The 19,546-nt window shown below is 46.0% G+C and overlaps 1 protein-coding gene across 2 annotated transcripts in view; it reads right to left on the bottom strand.

Annotated features, from left to right (window-relative positions):
• Positions 1-19,546, bottom strand: part of CHCHD3 (coiled-coil-helix-coiled-coil-helix domain containing 3) — a 214,889-nt gene that overhangs the window by 76,371 nt on the left and 118,972 nt on the right. Inside the window, exons 5-6 of one of the 2 annotated variants that reach the window (XM_073580986.1) lie at positions 3,673-3,687; positions 2,165-2,248 (exon numbers count right to left, since the gene is read on the bottom strand). In XM_073580986.1, the coding sequence (XP_073437087.1) occupies positions 2,165-2,248; positions 3,673-3,687 (99 nt within the window). The remainder of the gene's footprint in view (positions 1-2,164; positions 2,249-3,672; positions 3,688-19,546) is intronic. The other variant, XM_073580987.1, reaches the window with a different exon arrangement.

Raw genomic sequence — 19,546 nt, 5'->3', positions numbered from 1 at the left:
TCGGGGTATATTTACCTTCCGACGTCCCGTGCTGCCATCCCAGGCCTCAGCGTTCTCAGTAATGCCTTGCGGCAAGGTCCTGTGATGACGTAGTCTTGCGTGACTCTAGCGGTCTCGAGAGATCGCTATAGTAACGCGAGACCAACGTCATCACAGGTCTCGCAAGGCATTACTGGGAACGCTGTGGCCCGGGATGGCAGTGTGGGACGTCGGAAGGTAAATATACCCCGATTTTTAATCATTTTTAACATTTTATCTTTTACTATTGATGCCGCATAGGTGGCCTCAATAGTAAAAAGCTGCTCACGCTTGTCAAACACTATGTTTGATGAGTGTAACCAACCTATCAATCACTTTCCAAGCGATGCTTCAAATCACTTGGAAAGTACATGAGAAAATCGCGGCAAAATCGCGAACAGAATCGCGGTAAAATCGCGCGGGAAAAAACTGCGCGATTTCTGGGAAGGAGTCCGGTTTTTAGTGTGCGTTTTAAAACGCTACGTGGGCCCATAGCCTAAAGCTGAGAAATTTGCATCACCTGGTCTTTCCTTTTGATAGTGAACAAGCCATACATAACCCTAACAAGCTAGTTAAGGTCTGAAACCTTGGTCAAAGTTACAAATATCCAAGGCAGCCCATAATTTTGCATCTGCCTATTTTTCTTTAAATTTTTTTTCTGCCTAAAATACTATGGAAATCTGTCATCTTTAACTTTAGGCCTTTTAGAGATCAATTCATCTTCAACTGTAATGGTTCACAATAACAGTAATTTTAACCAGGGGTGCCCAAACCTTTACATGTCACTGTAGATTGAACAAGACTGAGTAGCAGAATCTAGTATTAAAGTGAACCTGTCGGCAGGATTTTGCTAAGTAAACTACAGACATTGTCAGGTTGGCAGTGTTAAACTGATTATAATGATACCTGGGATGATGGGAAGAAGAAATCCGTCTTGCAGTTGTTGTGTAATCAGTGTTATAAGTGTTCAACCAATGATATGCCCATGCTCTGGGGCGGGACTGTAGGCAGAGTCTTCTCTTCCTGTTCCAAGCCAGAGAAACCAAGGAAAGACCTGCCCACAGGTCACCGCGAAGCACAAACATGTTCCTCATCATAGAGACAGACTGTTTGAGCTTCAGAGTGGGCCTCTGGACAGGTCTTTCCTTGGTTTTTCTGGCTTAGATCAGGAAGATAAGACTCTGGCTACAGTCTGGACCTGGGGCAAAGGCATCATTTTAATCTGTTTAACACTGCCAACCTGATAATGCCTGTAGTTTACTTAGCAAAATCCTTCCCTTCAAGTTGATTGCTTATGTTATAGGTTTGCTGATTGGCAGGGGTCATTCATAACCCATGCTAAAAATAGACCAATAGACCATTAATATTAAAGTAACTAGTCAACCATTTTAAAAGGTTAACAGAAGTGGATGAAGCTCAGGTCCACAATCTGCTGTTGGAGGTACATGATGGATGTGCATCATTGCAGTTATCGGCTGGAAAGCATGCAAGTTCAGTTTCTGAGATTGCAACAAAGATGTGATCCCAACGTATGGAGTAATATGTCATAAATCAGAAAGGTGTGAAACGACTGCTGATCAGCAACATGAAATCTAATTGTGGGTTGTATGACCTGTTAGCATGTGCACAGAATCATCGTCAGTACGATTGTTCTGTGCACATAGAACATCACTGTTCTTGGCAGCACATCACCTGTTTACCCAATACAATGTGCGGCAGAGCATGATCATTATTAAGCAAAAAAAAATAATTACATCAGGTGACCATTAATTTGCCTATTTGTTGGGTGATTGCTGGTCTGTTTAGACTGCCTGGTAGTCGGCTCATTTAAAAGCATTAGTAAGGCTCCCCTACATCCCACCACAATGATTACTACTATTACTATTTTATTAAATTAGGGAACTTGTATTTTATTCCCCATAATTATTTAAGTAGATTCTTACTATGCTAATTTAATGCTGATCACATTGGTACTTATACCTTAATCCGACAAACACTAAATCAATACATTTTGTGAAAAGACTTACATTTGCATAATTTCCATGCATTGGATATTAACATTACAACACATTCTAGTCTAACAAGATGCAATTACATTTTTAGAAAGATATACAAGATTATTCCCATCCCCCACATCAACACTTACTCTTTCTTCAAGTCTGGCCAGCTGCTCCTTATAATATGCATCCTGCCTTTTCAGTTCTCGTTCTTTTTCTTCCAGCTTCTTAGCCTAGAATGAAGGGAGAATGAACTTTTTATTCTTACATACTGAAAAAAATTACAAAAAAAAAAAACAAAACAAAAAAAATCTATCAACTTTTCTTGTAGGATAACATATTTAAGAATATTAAATAAAGAAAATTATAATAATAAAACAAAACTGATGGCACAAACAGTACTGCTAAAGCTTCAATGACACCTTATGCTAGTTTCACACTAGCGTATGGCCGAGGTGCAGAGGTCTGTGGACTTCCTCTGTGAAGCTCCGCCCATGGCCACACCTTCTGTCAGCTCCGCCTACCTCGGCATGCAGCCTGCGTACCCTATCTTTAGCATTGGGTACGCAAGCCGTGCCGATGTATGCAGATGCCTCCGCATGCGTCGTTTTGACGGTGCGGCGACCTGCGCCAAACGCAACGTGTTGCATTTTGGTACGGCCGCCGCACCGTCAAAACGACGCATGCGGAAGCATCCGCATACATCGGCACGGCCTGCGTACCCAATGCTAAAGATAGGGTACGCATGCCAAGGTAGGCGGAGCTTCACAGAGGAAGTCCGCAGCCCTCCGCACCTCTGCCATACGCTAGTGTGAAACTAGCCTTAGTTAGAGACTCTGATAAGAACCCCAGTCACAGCAAATAAAAGCTGGAAAAAACAGCATGCTGTATCATTACTATATACTACTAACTATATATATATATATATATATATATATATATATATATATATATATATATATATATATATATATATATATATATATATATATATATTTTTTTTTTTTTTAAAAGCAATATCCGGTACTTAAAATTAATTTTAATATGGGGCTAAGAAACAACAGGCAGGTAATTGCTAACCACAGTTACGGACCACTCCTGCCAATTATTGACCTGCTTCCACTGATGTCACGTTGACAGATCAGCGTTTACTCTTCCGTTGTGCCCTGTTGACGGGGCGTTTCTGCTTATGGTGATGAGAGCTGGCTCCCCACTACCTAACTGTGGGGAGCTGGCTGTTAATTAGCATGACATCTGCAGCGTCTCCCTTTCGACAAAGCAGACCATATGAAGAAGAGCAGCTCTGTTGACAAGAGGTGAAATCAAGGCGGGAAATTGCCGGCTGAGCTGGCAGAGATCTTTCCCGTGCAGAACTGGCAGGTAGGTAGAAAAAAACTGCCTGCTAATTATTAGCCCCTTACACAAATAAAAAATAGAAGTCCTCAATAACCCCTTTAAATAGTCTATTACAACTACTGCTCCGGTATCAAATATAATAATAAATTTTATTTCTATACCGCCGACATATTCCGCAGCACTTTACATTTCAGAGAACAGGTAAAAATAAAATTCATTGTACAGATGTGAACAAAGCCTTACTGGAAAATATTCACTGCAGACAAGTTATTCTCTCTGAGAAAAAAAAATATCTACTTACTTGACCATTTAATTCCTTTTGCAGAGGCATAGAAAGAGAGAAAATCCATGTCAAGAAACACAAAATGAAACTTTGCATTTTTGTGTGAAAACTTATTTTATCAAAACTGTTTAGTGTTATAGCATTAATATGCACCGGTGTCTTAGGGCCCCGTCACACATAGCGACTCATCAGCGATCCCGACAACGATATCAACGTGTCAGGATCGCTGGTGAATCGCTACATGATCGCTGGTGAGTTGTCAAACAGACAGCTTCACCAGCGATCAGCACAGCGACGCGCTTTGTTCGTTAGTTACCAGCGCGCTGATGCAGGGAGCTGGTAACTAGCGTACACATCGGGTATCTAAGGGACGTGCGTCCCTTAGATACCCGATGTGTACGTTAGTTACCAGCTTCCTGCATCAGCGCGCTGGTAATTAACGTACACATCGGGTATCTAAGGGATACCCAATGTGTACGTTAGTTACCAGCAGATCGCTGGTCTCCCGCCTGTCACACGCAGCAATGCGTGCTGGCCAGCGGGAGACCAGCGACCAAAGAAAAGTCCAGAGGTTTCCCAGAGCGATCAGCGATACCAGCAGGGGGGCCGGTCGCTGTCACACACAGCGATCTCGCTGGTGAGATCGCTGTTGTGTCACAAAACTTGTGACTCAGCAGCGATCTCGCTAGCGAGATCGCTATGTGTGACGGGACCTTTAGTGTGAACCTAACAGCTGATACATGCAGCCTGATGGACACGCAGCATGTATCAGGCACTGGCTGTATGAACTCAGTCAGGTATGGTTGATTCTGAAATGCTGCAACGTTTCAGGGAAAAACATACTTAAGAAGCCGCCAGGGACCAAGCCACACTGGAGACTAATTGGATGGGTGGGTCCCCGACTTCTAATCTGGAGTGAGAAATCTCTCACTATATTCGCATGTAGGCAAAGACCTGTCAATCCATCTCCGTGAGCATGGTGAAGTCTTCAGGGACCTGCCTAACCAACCAGTCTCTACCGATGCTCGGTCCCTGTCGGCTCTGAAAGTATGTTCTCTAAAACGCCGCAGCGTTTCAGCACCAAAACATGTGTGGCTGAATGCATACAGCTAGTGCCTGATACATGCTGCCTGGTTCTCTTTAAACGTGTTGTCTCATCTTGTGCCTACGACCACCCAAGTCTGTGTGCTGGGGAGTGGTGCACCCGTCAGTTTCGACCAATAGGATAGCTATGATGTTGGCCAACCAGTGCTCTCTCCGATGCCACAAGCCGAGGCAGTTATGTCTTTGCAGCATTGGAGGAATGAAGCAACACTAAAGCTTGACGGAACTGACCAGCTTCACAGTAGTGTTTATAAGTTCAAGAGAAAATAGCTTGTAAGCACTGCTTAGGACTAGGAAAAGACTCCTTGACTAGGAGACTTGATAGACTGCAGAGTTGGCCAGTAAACTAGGCAACAATCAGCAAACCATAGAATTGAAAAGCAATCTGTTCTTGGGAACAGAGAGGATTTTTGATAATAGGTCCATTGCAAAGTTGTTTGTTTCTACAAGCAAGTTTTTTTTTTTAACCCATTTATGAAGATGAAACAACTTCTTTAAGTTACAACGGCCTCAGGTTTCAATAGTTGCTATGTACAATATTCTTTAGAGGACCATTTAAACTTTAAACCATGCTGAACATACTATACCCCAAGACCCTGCCAATAAACAAACCCATGTGATTGGCAGGTACTGATAAAAAGGAAGTGCATGCGCTGACAAGCTATTCCAAAGATCATCAGGTACAAAGCAATGCCTTGAAAAGGCTTTCAAGAAAAATCCAGGACATTACACAGATTAAAGGGTTACTGTCAAAAGAGAGTGTTTGACCTGTTTACTGCAAACTGTAAAGTTTTTCAGTCTAAGATGACAAATCCCCGAGCATTGGCCATAATATCTAACACTGTATATTAGAGGACATTTGTGTACAAAAGACATACCGTATTTTTCAGACTATAATGTAGGTAACAGCAGGTACGCAGGATGCAGTGACGAGACACGAGACTGAGCTGAACTTTGGGAAGAAAACTTTTGTAAATTTAAGCCGCTAGGGTTATGCTAAGCAACCAAAACACAATAACAGCTATTGTCCTCGCAGGGACTCTGCACAAACAAACACTTTCAAAGAGAACACGACTAACCCAGCAAAGGCCGGTTGTTATAGGGCCGCGATATGGCCGACTACGGGCCCTTATTTCCTATTGTGTCACTTATCCTTCCTGATGTCCCTCGGCGTCTCTGATGAGGCTGCTTTGGTGTCGCAGCCGCTGGGCCCAGCTGCTGAAGATCTGTTGTAGTCTTCGGGCGCCCAAGCGCCCAGGAGGAGTTGGGGCACAACAGGCCCTGAGGAAGTCCTTTGATGACGTAACCCCCTGTAGAAACAGGAGGGTTCGGCTCGTAAGCCAGTTCAATGAGACTCCAGTCCCCAAGCAGGATTGTGTCGTAGTTACCAGGAGTGGCGGTTGGCAGGCCACGTGCACGGCCTGGGCAAAGATTTTCTCTGTAGGCGAGGAGTAGGCCCCAACTGCGGGCGATGATGAACAGGCCACAGCCGCGGGCTGAAGCGGGGCGGTAGCGGGCAGGCCGCAGCCGCGGGCTGGAGTAAAGCGGCAGCAGCTGCGAGAGGCGGCGGACAGGCCGCAACAGGCTGGAGCACAGCGGTAACAGCTGTGGATGACTGCGGGCAGGTAGTGACCCCGGATTGGAGTGAGGCGGCAGTATCTTGTTTGTAAGTTCGGCGCTTAATCTCCGCAGGCCACTGTAAATCTCCCCTCTGCTGCTGGTCTCCTCTCTGGTCACCGTCTGTAACTCTGGTTCTCTCAAAGTCCCACAGTCTCTTGCTTTGTGTCTGCTGTTCCGCCAACTGACTCCCCTGCGCGCTCCGTGTCGCTTTTATACTCGCCCCTCCCCTTGCTGTCCTGTCACTCCCAGCAGTCCACTCTTCTTCTCCGTTCCCCGGGTACAGTTCCCTTAGGAACCTAGATGGCGGTCCCTTTGGTTCCAACCCGGACACTCTGCGGGGGCCCTCCTCCCTACAATAAGACGCGCTTTTTTCGACAAAATTTTTTGGAGTAAATGGCGTCTTATAGTCAGAATATACTTACAAATTCTGTGGCGAAAGCGGGAGTCGGACGATTCTGCGGTGGTCCTTTTCCGACGCGGCCAAATGATGATCACACTCCCTTCCCAAACTTATGCAGATGGTGCAGCAGTGGTGCTCTGTGGTGGTGCGGGGGGGGGGCTCCGCCGGCATTTTTTGAAAGCCTGCAGGCCCCACATAACCATTGCTGCGATGCAGTGGCCTCCAGGAAAATGGCTGCCGGGTGAGGCACATGCTCAAATTGAGATCTTGGCAATGAGATCTCATTGCCAAGATCTCAATATATTTTCCCGGAGGTCACCACATCGCAGCAAAGAATATGCGGGGCCTCCGGGCTTTCACAAGATGCTGGCAGAGCCCCGAGCACCACCTCCAAACCTGCCGCACCAGCCTGGGATGGGATTTCCCGGAGGCCACCGCACCTGCCGCATCAGCCTGGGATGGGAGTCATATCACCAGACCACCGAACATTTCCTGTGACCCTGCTCCACCAGCACTGCTGATCCCCCCAGGTAAGCTGAATTCAGACTAAGACTGACTCCCATTTGACACATTAATTATTTTTTCCCTATTTTCCCTCTGAAAATTTGGGCTGCGTCTCATAGTCCAAAAAAAATACGGTAGATTTGGAGCATCAGAAGATTGGGACCCCTTTTGGCTGTAGTCTGAGATGGCAGGTGAATAGCTGCATTCCACATCAATAAACTCATGAGATTGGGCTCTGAATTGTGAAGAGAAGTTGGAGTGCAGCAAGAAGATAATCAAGATCTATAATATAGAGGATAATGTTCAGGAAGAGTTAATTTGTACTTTAGACCGTACTTGAGTCTTATAAAAACCCAGCCCAAAAAACATTAGAGTGTAAAAAAGCACTGTTTTTCTCCAGGAAACTCAAAGCTTCAGACATGATTAGGTTCAGACATGATAAAATCAAACATCCCTGATCCCAACTAAATGATCCCAATCTGCCAGCAGTTACCCCAGTAAATTTATATGGCCAGGATTACATCTGTTGGCAAACGGATTTAAAAGAAAAAACAAACCACAAACTTGGCATGCTTTTTGATGACGGCACCGTTTCCAAGCCTGCAGGAAAAGGATAGTGGCAATGGCTATTGCATTGTAAAGAAACTACAATAAAAAAAATTGTAGAATTTAAAAATGGTATTCCCATCTCATTTAGGACTTAGTCAAAAGTACAGGTCCCACTTTTGACTACGAAAGGTAAGATGCTTTCATTACATAGGCAAAAGATCTAAAGGAAAGTGCTGAGGTGTAGGGAGATTTACAGCCATGTAATACTCCTCTTGGAATTTAACCCCTTCATGACCCAGCCTATTTTGACCTTAATGACCTGGCCATTTTTTGCAATTCTGACCAGTGTCCCTTTATGAGGTAATAACTCTGGAACGCTTCAACGCATCCCAGCGATTCTGAGATTTGTTTTTCGTGACATATTGGGCTTCATATGTTAGTGGTAAATTTAGGTCAATAATTTTTGCGTTTATTTGTGAAAAAAATCAGAAATTTGTTGAAAATTTCGCAATTTTCAAATTTTCAATGGTTATTCTGTTAAACCAGAGAGTTATGTGACACAAAATAGTTACTAAATAAGATTTCCCACATGTCTACTTTACATCAGCACAATTTTGGAAACAAATTTTTTTTTGTTAGGAAGTTATAAGGGTTAAAAGTTGACCAGTGATTTCTCATTTTTACAACAAAATTTACAAAACCATTTTTTTTTTAGGGACCACCTCACATTTGAAGTCACTTTGAGGGGTCTATATGGCAGATAATACCCAAAATTGACACCATTCTAAAAACTGCACCCCTCAAGCTACTCAAAACTACATTCTAGAAGATTATTAAGCCTTCAGGTGCTTCACAGGAGCTAAAGCAACGTGGAAGGAAAAAATGGACATTTTAATTTTTCCAACACAAATTTTCTTTTAGCATCATTTTCTTCATTTTCACATGGGCAACAGGATAAAATGGATCCTAAAATTTGTTGGGCAATTTCTCCTGAGTACACCGATACCTCATATGTGGTCATAAACCACTGTTTGGGCGCACGGCAGGTCTCAGAAGGGAAGGAGCACATTTGACTTTTTGAATGGAAAATATGCTGGAATATTTAGCGCTTGCCATGTCGCGTTTGGAGAGTCCCTGTGTGCCTAAACACTGAGGCTTCCCTACAAGTGACCCCATTTGGAAACTAGACCCCTCAAGGAACTTATCTAGATGCATAGTGATCACTTTGAACCCCCGTGATCACTTTGAACCCCCAGGTGCTTCACAAATTGATCCGTAAAAAAAAAAAGTGTACTTTTTTTCACAAAAATTATCTTTTGGCCTCAGTTTTTTCATTTTCACATGGGCAACAGGATAAAATAGATCCTAAAATTTGTTGGGCAATTTCTCCTGAGCACACCAATACCTCATATGTGGTCATAAACCACTGTTTGGGTGCACGGCAAGGCGCGGAAGTGAAGGAGCACCATTTGACTTTTTGAAATGAAAATTAGCTCCAATCGTTACCGGACACCATGTCGCGTTTGGAGAGCTCCTGTGTGCCTACAAATTGGAGCTCCCCCACAAGTGACCCCATTTTGGAAACTAGACCCCTTAATGAACTTATCTAGATGTGTAGTGAGCACTTTGAACCCCCAAGTGCTTCACAAAAGTTTATAACGTAGAGCAGCGAAAATAAAAAATCATTTTTTTTTCCTCAAAAATGATTTTTTAGCACGCTATTTTTTATTTTTACAAGGGTAACAGGAGAAATTGGACCACAAAAGTTGTTGTCCAGTTGGTCCTGAGTACGCTGGTACCCCATATGTGAGGGGGAACCACTGTTTGGGCGCACGGCAGGGCTCAGAAGGGAAGGAGCACCATTTTTGACTTTTTGAAATGAAAATTAGCTCCAATCGTTAGCGGACACATTGTCGTGTTTGGAGATCCCCTGTGTCCCTTAAGTTTTGGAGCTCCCCCACAAATGACCCACAAATATTTTGAACCAGTCACAGAAGAAGTAAGCAGGCTCCTTGCATCTTCTCGCCCAACTACTTGCACCAGTGACCCATTTCCGTCACATCTCCTCCAGTCCCTTTCCCCTGCTGTCACCCCTCACCTAACTAAAATATTTAACCTCTCTCTCTCTTCTGGTATTTTTCCCTCCTCATTTAAGCATGCCATCATACATCCACTACTTAAAAAACCATCCCTCGACCAAAACTGTGCCGCTAACTATAGACCTGTCTCTAATCTTCCCTTCATCTCTAAACTCCTGGAACGCCTGGTCCACTCCCGTCTTATCCGCTATCTCTCAGAAAACTCTGTTCTCGACCCTCTCCAATCCGGTTTCCGCTCTTTACACTCCACTGAAACTGCCCTCACTAAAGTCTCTAATGATCTGCTAACAGCTAAATTAAATGGTCATTACTCCATGCTAATTCTCTTGGATCTCTCTGCAGCATTCGACACTGTGGATCATCAGCTCCTCCTCACTATGCTCCATTCCATTGGCCTCAAGGACACCGTTCTCTCCTGGTTCTCCTCCTATCTCTCCGACCGCTCCTTTACTGTTTCTTTTGCAGGTTCCTCCTCCTCTCACCTTCCCCTTACTGTTGGGGTTCCTCAAGGATCGGTTCTAGGCCCCCTCCTCTTCTCCTTGTACACTGCCCCTATTGGTCAAACAATCAGTAGATTTGGTTTCCAGTACCATCTCTATGCTGATGACACCCAATTATACGCTTCTTCTCCTGACATCACGACAGCCTTTCTAGAAAACACTGGCAATTGTCTAAACGCTGTGTCTAATATCATGTCCTCACTATATCTGAAACTGAACCTGTCAAAGACTGAACTCCTTGTGTTTCCTCCCGCTACTAATGTACCTACACCCGACATTGCCATTTCCGTGTGTGGTTCCACTATTACTCCCCAGCAACATGCCCGCTGTCTTGGGGTCATACTTGATTCCGAGCTTTCCTTTGCCCCCCACATTCGATCACTGGCTCGCTCTTGTCATCTGCACCTCAAAAACATTTCTAGAATTCGACCTTTTCTTACTTTTGACTCTGCAAAAACTCTTACTGTTTCTCTTATTCATTCTCGTCTCGACTATTGTAACTCTCTTCTAATCGGTCTCCCTCTTACCAAACTCTCCCCTCTCCAATCTGTCTTGAATGCTGCAGCCAGGATCATATTCCTCACCAATCGTTACACCGATGCCTCTACCTTGTGCCAGTCATTACACTGGCTACCCATCCACTCCAGAATTCAGTATAAACTTATTACCCTCACCCACAAAGCCCTCAATGGCTCAGCACCACCCTACATCTCCTCCCTTGTTTCAGTATACCACCCTACCCGCGCCCTTCCTTCTGCTGATGACCTGAGGTTAGTATCCTCAATAGTCAGAACCTCCCACTCCCGTCTCCAAGACTTTACACGTGCCGAGCCAATTCTTTGGAATGCACTTCCCAGGTCAATACGATTAGTCCCCAATCCCCACAATTTTAAGCGTGTCCTGAAAACACATTTATTCAGACTGGCCTATCGCCTCAACACATTAACCTAACCTATCCCTGTGTGGCAGAGCCAAAAGTTTTACCATAACCAGGTTCCCAGCATCATGTTCCCACATGCTTTATGCATCCATTAGCCCTCTGTGTCTGTACTGTTACACACTTAACATTATGGCTGGTCCATACAATCAGGGCAACTGTTACCACCCACCTTTCGTGTCTACCTCTTTCCTCATAGACTGTAAGCTTGCGAGCAGGGCACTCACTCCTCTTGGTATTTGTTATAATCTACTGTATGTGATTATTGTTATGCTGTAATGTCTATTGTCTGTACAAATCCCCTCTGAAATGTAAAGTGCTGCGGAATATGTCGGCGCTATAAAAATAAAATTTATTATTATTATTATTATTATTATTATTATTATTATTAAATGACCCCATTTTGGAAACTAAACCCCCTAAGGAACTTATCTAGATGCATAGTGAGCACTTTGTTTTCAAATAACTTTATTGTTTTTTTGGAAATAAACAAGGTAGGGAAAGGAAGGTAGGAAGGGAGGGAAGGGAGTGGGGAATAAACAACCTTGTACAGTTACGGAAAAAAAATTTAAAAACTAGAGAACCCACAAACAGACATAGAATAACATATATCGAATAACAACATAAAAGAAAAAAAAAAAAAATCGACAATCCTTATTATGGGGTAACATTCTTGGAAGGAGATACAGCTCCCAGTACTAAAGCGCCCAGGTTTAAACTTCAAAATATAGTGCCTCTTGTTAAGTCTAGTTGATATGAAATTTGTTGTTCCAGGTCTTCCATTTTTTTGAGTATTTGTGAATGTGATTGTTGTTGATCGCATATCTGCGTTCTAAATCGCTGTGTTGGCCTATCTTGTCAAGTATGTCTGAAAACTTGGGAACCTCTGCTTTCTTCCACCATTGTGCTAACATGGTCTTGGTCACTAAGAGGATGTGTATGATAATGTGTCTTACCGAATCATCAAATTGTTCCATGTCTAATGAAAGAAGTGCTCTTTCGGGTGTAATTATGAAGTCCTTAGCAATGAGGTTAATGTGCTGTGTGACTTGAAGCCAGAGGCTTTTGATTTTTGAACAACCCCAGAAAATATGGTAGAGGTTCCCTTGGTGTCCACAATCTCTCCAGCACAAGGAAGATAGCTCTGTGTTAAAATGCGATAAATAGATGGTACTATACCCCGACGAGGTTAACAATTTGAAATAACTCTCATGAAGACCCATTGATATGTTGGAATTGTAAGTGTTTTTGATGGCATCGTTCCAGTTCTCGAGACGGATATCAGCACCAAAATCGGACTCCCATCTCTTCATGTATATGTTTTTGTGGCTCGTTAGGTCTTTGACAACAGATCTATACAAATTACGCAGACTCCAGAGGTTTTTATTTTTAAGGTTGCACAGTAGTGAAGATAGCATTTCATAATTCAAAGTCTTCCCTTTTATGAATTTCCAAATTCTGTCTTTCAACATGGTGTAAAAGACTAGCTCAGATGACGGTAAATTATATTTAACCCTGATCTCACCGAATTTCAGGAACTCCACTCCACTAAAAACATCCCCCACCCTTTTAATTCCAGATTTCCCCCAAACCTCCAGTATCGGGAGATCATCCATCAGTGCCAATGAAGCATAGTGAGCACTTTGAACCCCCAGGTGCTTCACAGAAGTTTATAACGCAGAGCCGTGAAAATAAAAAATATTTTTTTTTCCTAAAAAAATATTTTTTAGTCCGCAATTTTCTATTTTCACAAGGGTAACAGGACAAATTGGACCCCACAAGTTGTTGTACAAACAGTTTGTCCTGAGTACGCTGGCACCCCATATGTGGGGGGAACCACTGTTTGGGCACACGTCGAGGCTCAGCAGGGAAGTAGTGACATTTTGAAATGCTGACTTTGATGGCATGGTGTGCGGGCTTCATGCTACATTTGCAGAGCCCCTGTGTGCCTAAACAGTAGAAACCCCCCACATGAGACCTCATTTTGGAAACTAGACCGCCCAAGGAACTTATCTAGATGTGTGGTGAGCACCTTGAACCCCCAAGTGCTTCACAGAAGTTTATAACGCAGAGCCGTGAAAATAAAAAATAATTTTTTTCCCCTCAAAAATTAATGATTTTTAGCCCGCAATTTTTTTTTCACAAGGGTAACAGGATAAATTGGACCCCAAAAGTTGTTGTCCAGTTTATCCTGAGTACGCTGGTACCCCATATGTGGGGAGGAACCATTGTTTGGGAACACGTCAGGGCTCGGAATGGAAGTAGTGACGTTTTGAAATGCAGACTTTGATGGAATAGTCTGCGGTCGTCATTACGTTTGCAGAGCCCCTGATGTGCCTAAACAGTGGAAACCCCCCACAAGTGACCCCATTTTGGAAACCAGACCTTCCAAGGAACTTATGTAGATGTGTTGTGAGCACTTTGAACCCCCAAGTGCTTCACAGAAGTTCATAATGCAGAGACGTGAAAATGAAAAAAATCATTTTTTTTCCACAAAAATACATTTTTAACCCCCAATTTTTTATTTTCCCAAGGGTAACAGGAGAAATTAGTCCCCAAAAGTTGTTGTACAATTTTTCCTTAGTACGCTGATACCCCATATGTTGGGGTAAACCACTGTTTGGGAACACGTCGGGGCTTGGAAGGGAGGGAGCACCGTTTGACTTTTTGAACGCAAAATTGGCTGGAACCAATGGTTGCACCATGTCGCGTTTGGAGACCACCTGATGTGCCTAAACAGTGGAAACCCATCAATTCTAACTTCAACACTAATCCTAACACACCCCTAACCCCAACACATCCCTAACCCTAATCCCAACCCTAACCATAATCCTAACCACAAGCCTAACCCTCTCTCCAACCCTAACCCTCTCTCCAACCCTAACCCTCTCTCCAACCCTAACCCTCTCTCCAACCCTAACCCTCTCTCCAACCCTAACCCTCTCTCCAACCCTAACCCTCTCTCCAACCCTAATGGAAAAATAAAAATATTTTCTTTATTTTATTAGTTGTGCCTACCTATGGGGGTGATAATCGGGGGGTTTATTTACTTTTTATTTCATTTTGACCACTGTGAGAGTGATCAAAATGAAAGAATGGAATCTGCAGCCAGCAGATTCGGGCGGGCGCACTGCGCATGCGCCCGCCATTTTCCAAGATGGCGGCGCCCACGATCCGGACCCGCGGGACACCGGGAGCGACAGGGGGACTCAGGAGGTACCGAGGGGGTGAGGGGGGATCGGAAGCTGACGGGGAGCAGATGATGACAGCGGCGGCAGATTGCCGCTGTCATTCAGTGGCGGGGGGGGGCGATCGGATCAGTGTCTCCAGCCATGTCCGATGCTACAGCAGCATCGGCCATGGCTGGATTGTAATATTTCATCAATTTTCATTGATGAAATATTACTATCGCTCTGATTGTCCGTTTCACTTTTAACAGCCAATCAGAGCGATCGTAGCCACGTGGGGGCGAAGCCACGCCCCTTGTGGTGAATTACAAAGCCCCCTGTATCTGCGGGTCAGGTGACCTTTCATTGATCTCGGTCACCCGACCCGCAGGGGGGCTTTGAAGTCATGACACAGGGTATGCGTCATGGGTCGGATTGGCACCGATTTTCATGACGCATACCCTGTGTCACAGGTCGGGAAGGGGTTAAAAATAAAAACAATGTCTTCAGAGAGAACTTCAGAGAGGAAGAGGACTTGAATTCTAGCACCATCTATTGGATGTAGCAATCCTAAAAGTCAATTTTGACCCTTTAATAAGTTTTTCCAATGACTTGGGGCTCATTCAGGGGTCCATTTTTTGTATATGAATGCTATCCATGTTTTTCTCGGATAGCACTCATACCTATACTAGTGAATGAGGCTTTCACATGTCTGTGAATTTTTACAGACCAAGCAGTACTTGCAAAATCGCGGACACATATCCAAAATTGATCAGTGTCGACTCAAAATTGGCAATGCAAGTCTATGGGTCAATAAAACATGGATTTTTGTGATAACTCATCATAAAATCCTTTTCTCCGAGACGCTCATTGGGGGACGCAGATACTGTGGGTATATGCTTCTGCTGCTAGGAGGCTGACACTATGTGAAAAAGAGAGGTTAGCTCCTCCTCCGCCGTATACACACTCGCCCCTATTGCGGGCGGAAATCGGTTTGGTGCCAAAGCAGTAGGAGGACAACAAAATCAGCCTTAATACAGGTACAACATGTCCAAAGAAATCACCACCCTTATATCAAATAAGTAAATTAATTTAAACAAAACAAGAGCCAACTGGCTAATAGGGTGGGTGCTGTGTCCCCCAATGAGCGTCTCAGAGAAAAGGATTTTACGGTGAGTTTTCACAAAAATCCATGTTTCTCCTTCGCCTCATTGGGGGACACAGATACTGTGGGATGTCCTAAAGCAGTCCTTGGGGGGGGGGGGAGATTGACTCACCGATCCAAGCTACATGCCCCTCTTGTTTAAAGGTGCACCACCGCTGCTTGGAGAATCCTTCTACCCAGGCTCGCATCCGCTGAGGCCTGAGTATGGATATTATAATGATTGGCAAAAATGTGCAGGCTGGGCCAGGTTGCTGCCTTGCAAACCTGTTCCGTCGAAGCCTGGTGCTGAAGCGCCCAAGAGGCGCCCACTGCCCGAGTAGAGTGCGCTTTGATCCTTGCTGGAATCGGCGTGCCTCTACTGAGGTAGGATTCCTGAATAGTCACACGAATCCATCTGGTTATGGTCGATTTTGAGGCAGCGAGTCCCTTCCTGCGCCCTTTGGGGAGCATGAACAGCGTGTCCGTCTAACGAAGGGGTGCCGTCGCGACACGTCCCTCCGGAGGGCTCTTAACAGGTCTAACGTGTGAAGAGCCTTTTCCACACAGTTAACCGATGCTGGACAAAATGAAGGCAAAACCACATCTTCATTAATGTGAAAAGAGGACACGACTTTCAGCAGAAAAGGAGGGGCTGGTCTGAGGACCACCTTATCCTTATGGAAAGTGAGGAATGGAGCTTGGCAGGATAGGGCCGCCAGCTCTGAAACCCGCCTGATGGAAGTGATGGCCACTAGGAACACCACTTTCCAGGAAAGGTACCTCAAAGAGATATCCTGAAGCGGTTCAAATGGATCTTCCTGCAGAACACTTAGGACCACGTTAAGGTCCCAGGCGTCCATAGGCGCCTTATAGGGAGGTACCAAGTGGGAGACTCCCTGAATGAAAGTCTTCAAATTAGTAGCAATTCTGCGCTAGAAGAGGACGGATAAGGCCGATATTTGTCTCCTGAGGGAACTTGGGGCAAGGCCCGAGTCTAAGCCCGACTGGAGAAAAGCCAAGATGTTGGGGATCGAGAATCTCAGCGGAGAAACACTGCGGCCTCGACACCAAGCTGTAACAACCCTGCTGGCATCACTGCATGGCCTCCCATCCCCCGCACACCAACTTACTTTCTGCTTCAAGCCATGCTGTGAATTCTGTCTGTTGCCAGCCCTGAGCTCCATGTGCTATGCCTCTTGTTTTCCTGCTTGCTCTCCATGTTTCCTGACTGTGTGTACAGGGGGGCGGCGCCTGAACTCTCTGGTTCTTATGCAGTCAGGGTGCACCTGGCTAATGGGTCCCTGACCAACTACCTAGAGCCCTGGACTATTTAACCCGGCCACATCCACTGAAACATTGCCTGTGCAATGTCTATACTCAGTATCTTGCTGCTGAGGAAGCCAGGCCCTGTTCTGTGTATCTCCTTCTCTGTAGGAATACTCTTTGTCTCGCTTTGTACCTTGTCCGCCTGCCAGGAGGCAGAATATCCTGGCCCTTGAGTCTTGTTCCCAGTGCCTTGTCTGTGTTCTGTCCACCTGCCAGGAGGCAGAATATCCTGGTCCTTGTGTCTTTGTCCCTGTGTCTCTGTCTGAACTGAGTCTTACCTCTGTCTGTCAGTCTCCTTGTTTGTGGTTCCTTCTCTGCCGTGTCTTTCCTTGTGTTCTCCCTATCTGTGCATCTGCACCCTCGCCGCTCTGTCTGCACGGCTCCCTAGCCGCTCTGCCTGCTCCGCACTCCTGCGGCTCTGCCTGCCTGCACCTCCTGTGTGAACAGGTCCAAACCTGTTGCTTCATATTCCATTCCTTCCTGCCTATATCCATACCTGCACCTCCTGTGTGAACAGGTCCAAACCTGTTCCTTCATATTCCATTCCTTCCTGCCTATATCCATACCTGCACCTCCTGTGTGAACAGGTCCAAACCTGTTCTCTCATATCGTGCCCGCTTGCCCAGTGTCTCCAAGCTGTGCCCGCTTGCCCAGTGTCTCCAAGCCGTGCCCGCTTGCCCAGTGTCTCAGCCGTGCCCATCGTATCTACCTGCCTGCCAGTCTATAGCACCTGTCCAAGTGACTTGTCCCCGAGTGGGATCAGCAGCCACAGCCAGACACCACCCTGGAGTGGCACCCGACAGCTACCTGCCGCACAAGCCTGACCTCACCATCAGAGGCTCCAGTGAAGACCGAGGTAGCTGTCGTAGTCACGCCCCTTCCAGGGTAGTCTGGTTTGTGGCACAGTGGGGCCACAAACCCCCGGCTCGCGCCATTCAGTCAAGGTGCGAGCGTGACACAAGCAATGAACACCTTCCAGGTGTGATGGTAAATTCGTGCTGAAGCAGGCTTCCGGGCGCTTATCATTGTAGCGACCACCTCGCTCCCGAACCCTGCCTGGGTTAGAACCCAAGATTCAACGGCCATGCCGTCAAAACACAGGTTCCCTGAGTTCGGGTGGCAAATCGGCCCTTGAGACAGTAGATCTGGGCGCTCTGGCAGGCGCCAAGGAATGTCGGCGAGCAGCTGCATTAGATCTGCGTACCACGCTCGACGGGGCCAGTCAGGGGTCAGCAGAATCGCTGGCACCCCTTCCATCTTGATCTTTTTGATGACTCTTGGAAGTAGTGGCAGTGGGGGAAATAGATATGGGAGGCGAAACTGGTTTCATGGCAGAACCAACGCGTCCACCGCGAATGCCTGTGGGTCCCTGGCCCGAGCGATATATGTGTGCACCTTGGCATTCACTCTGGAAGCCATGAGGTCCACATCCGGAGCTCCCCACAGTTGACAAATCTGCTGAAAAAACTTCGGGATGTAGAGACCACTCTCCGGATGCAAGACCCTGCCGGCTGAGAAAGTCTGCCGCCCAATTTTCCATGCCCGGGATGTGGACAGCCAAAATCACCGAGTGGTTTGCTTCGGCCCCCTGAAAAATGTGCCCCACCTGACGCATGGTTGCTCTGCTGCGGGTGCCCCCCTGGTGATTTATGTAAGCCACCACTGTGGCGTTGTCCGATTGAATCCGGACGGGGCGGCCTGCTAGAAAGTGATGAAATTTCTGCAGAGCCAGCCGAATTGCTCGTATCTCCAATAAGTTGATCAAGAGGCTTGCCTCCTGTGGTGACCACCGTCCCTGGGTTGTGTGGTGGTGAAAAGTCGCTCCCCAGCTGAGGAGACTGGCGTCAGTTGTCATTACCAGCCAATGATCTGGGGGGGAAAGGTTTTCCCTGGGCCAGAGAGGAACTGGTTAACCACCATCCAAGCAACTGCCTGACTTGAGAGGACAGTCGGCACCGCCGATCGAGCGTGAAAGGATTCTTGTCCCAGGCTGACAAGAGGGTGCGCTGCAGGGGGCGAAGATGGAACTGGGCGAAAGGTATCACTTCCATTGCTGCCACCATTTCCCCTAGAATCCTCATCCCGGATCGGATGGTATGAGGGACTGGTTGGCGAAGTGTCCGGACTCCCTGCCGGAGAGCTAACGCCTTTTCCTGAGGGAGAATTACTAACCCTCGGCAAGTGTCGAAGATCATTCCTCGGAAGGAGATCCTCTGAGCTGGCACAAGGTATGACTTCTTCGCATTGACCAACCATCTTAAGCGGGCAAGAGTACCTAGTGTGATGTTGACATTTCCCTTGCATGCCCGTATTGACGGGCCCTTGACCAAGAGGTCGTGCAGATAAGGCAAGACGACTATGCCTCGAGAATGCAGTATGGCCATAACCTTTGTGAACACTCTGGGAGCCGTGGCTAGCACGAAGGGTAGCGCTACGAACTGAAAATGTTGATCGCTGATGGCGAAGCGTAGAAATCTCTGATGAGGAAAAATGGGAATATGCAGATATGCGTCCTGGATGTCTCCCTGCTCCATGGCCGATA

The sequence above is a fragment of the Dendrobates tinctorius genome, unplaced genomic scaffold (assembly GCF_039654945.1).
Source record: "Dendrobates tinctorius isolate UK_male_01 unplaced genomic scaffold, ASM3965494v1 ptg000066l, whole genome shotgun sequence".
Lineage (NCBI taxonomy): Eukaryota > Metazoa > Chordata > Amphibia > Anura > Dendrobatidae > Dendrobates > Dendrobates tinctorius.
Note: the sequence above shows the minus strand (reverse complement) of the source record. Positions and strands in the feature narration are given on the sequence as shown.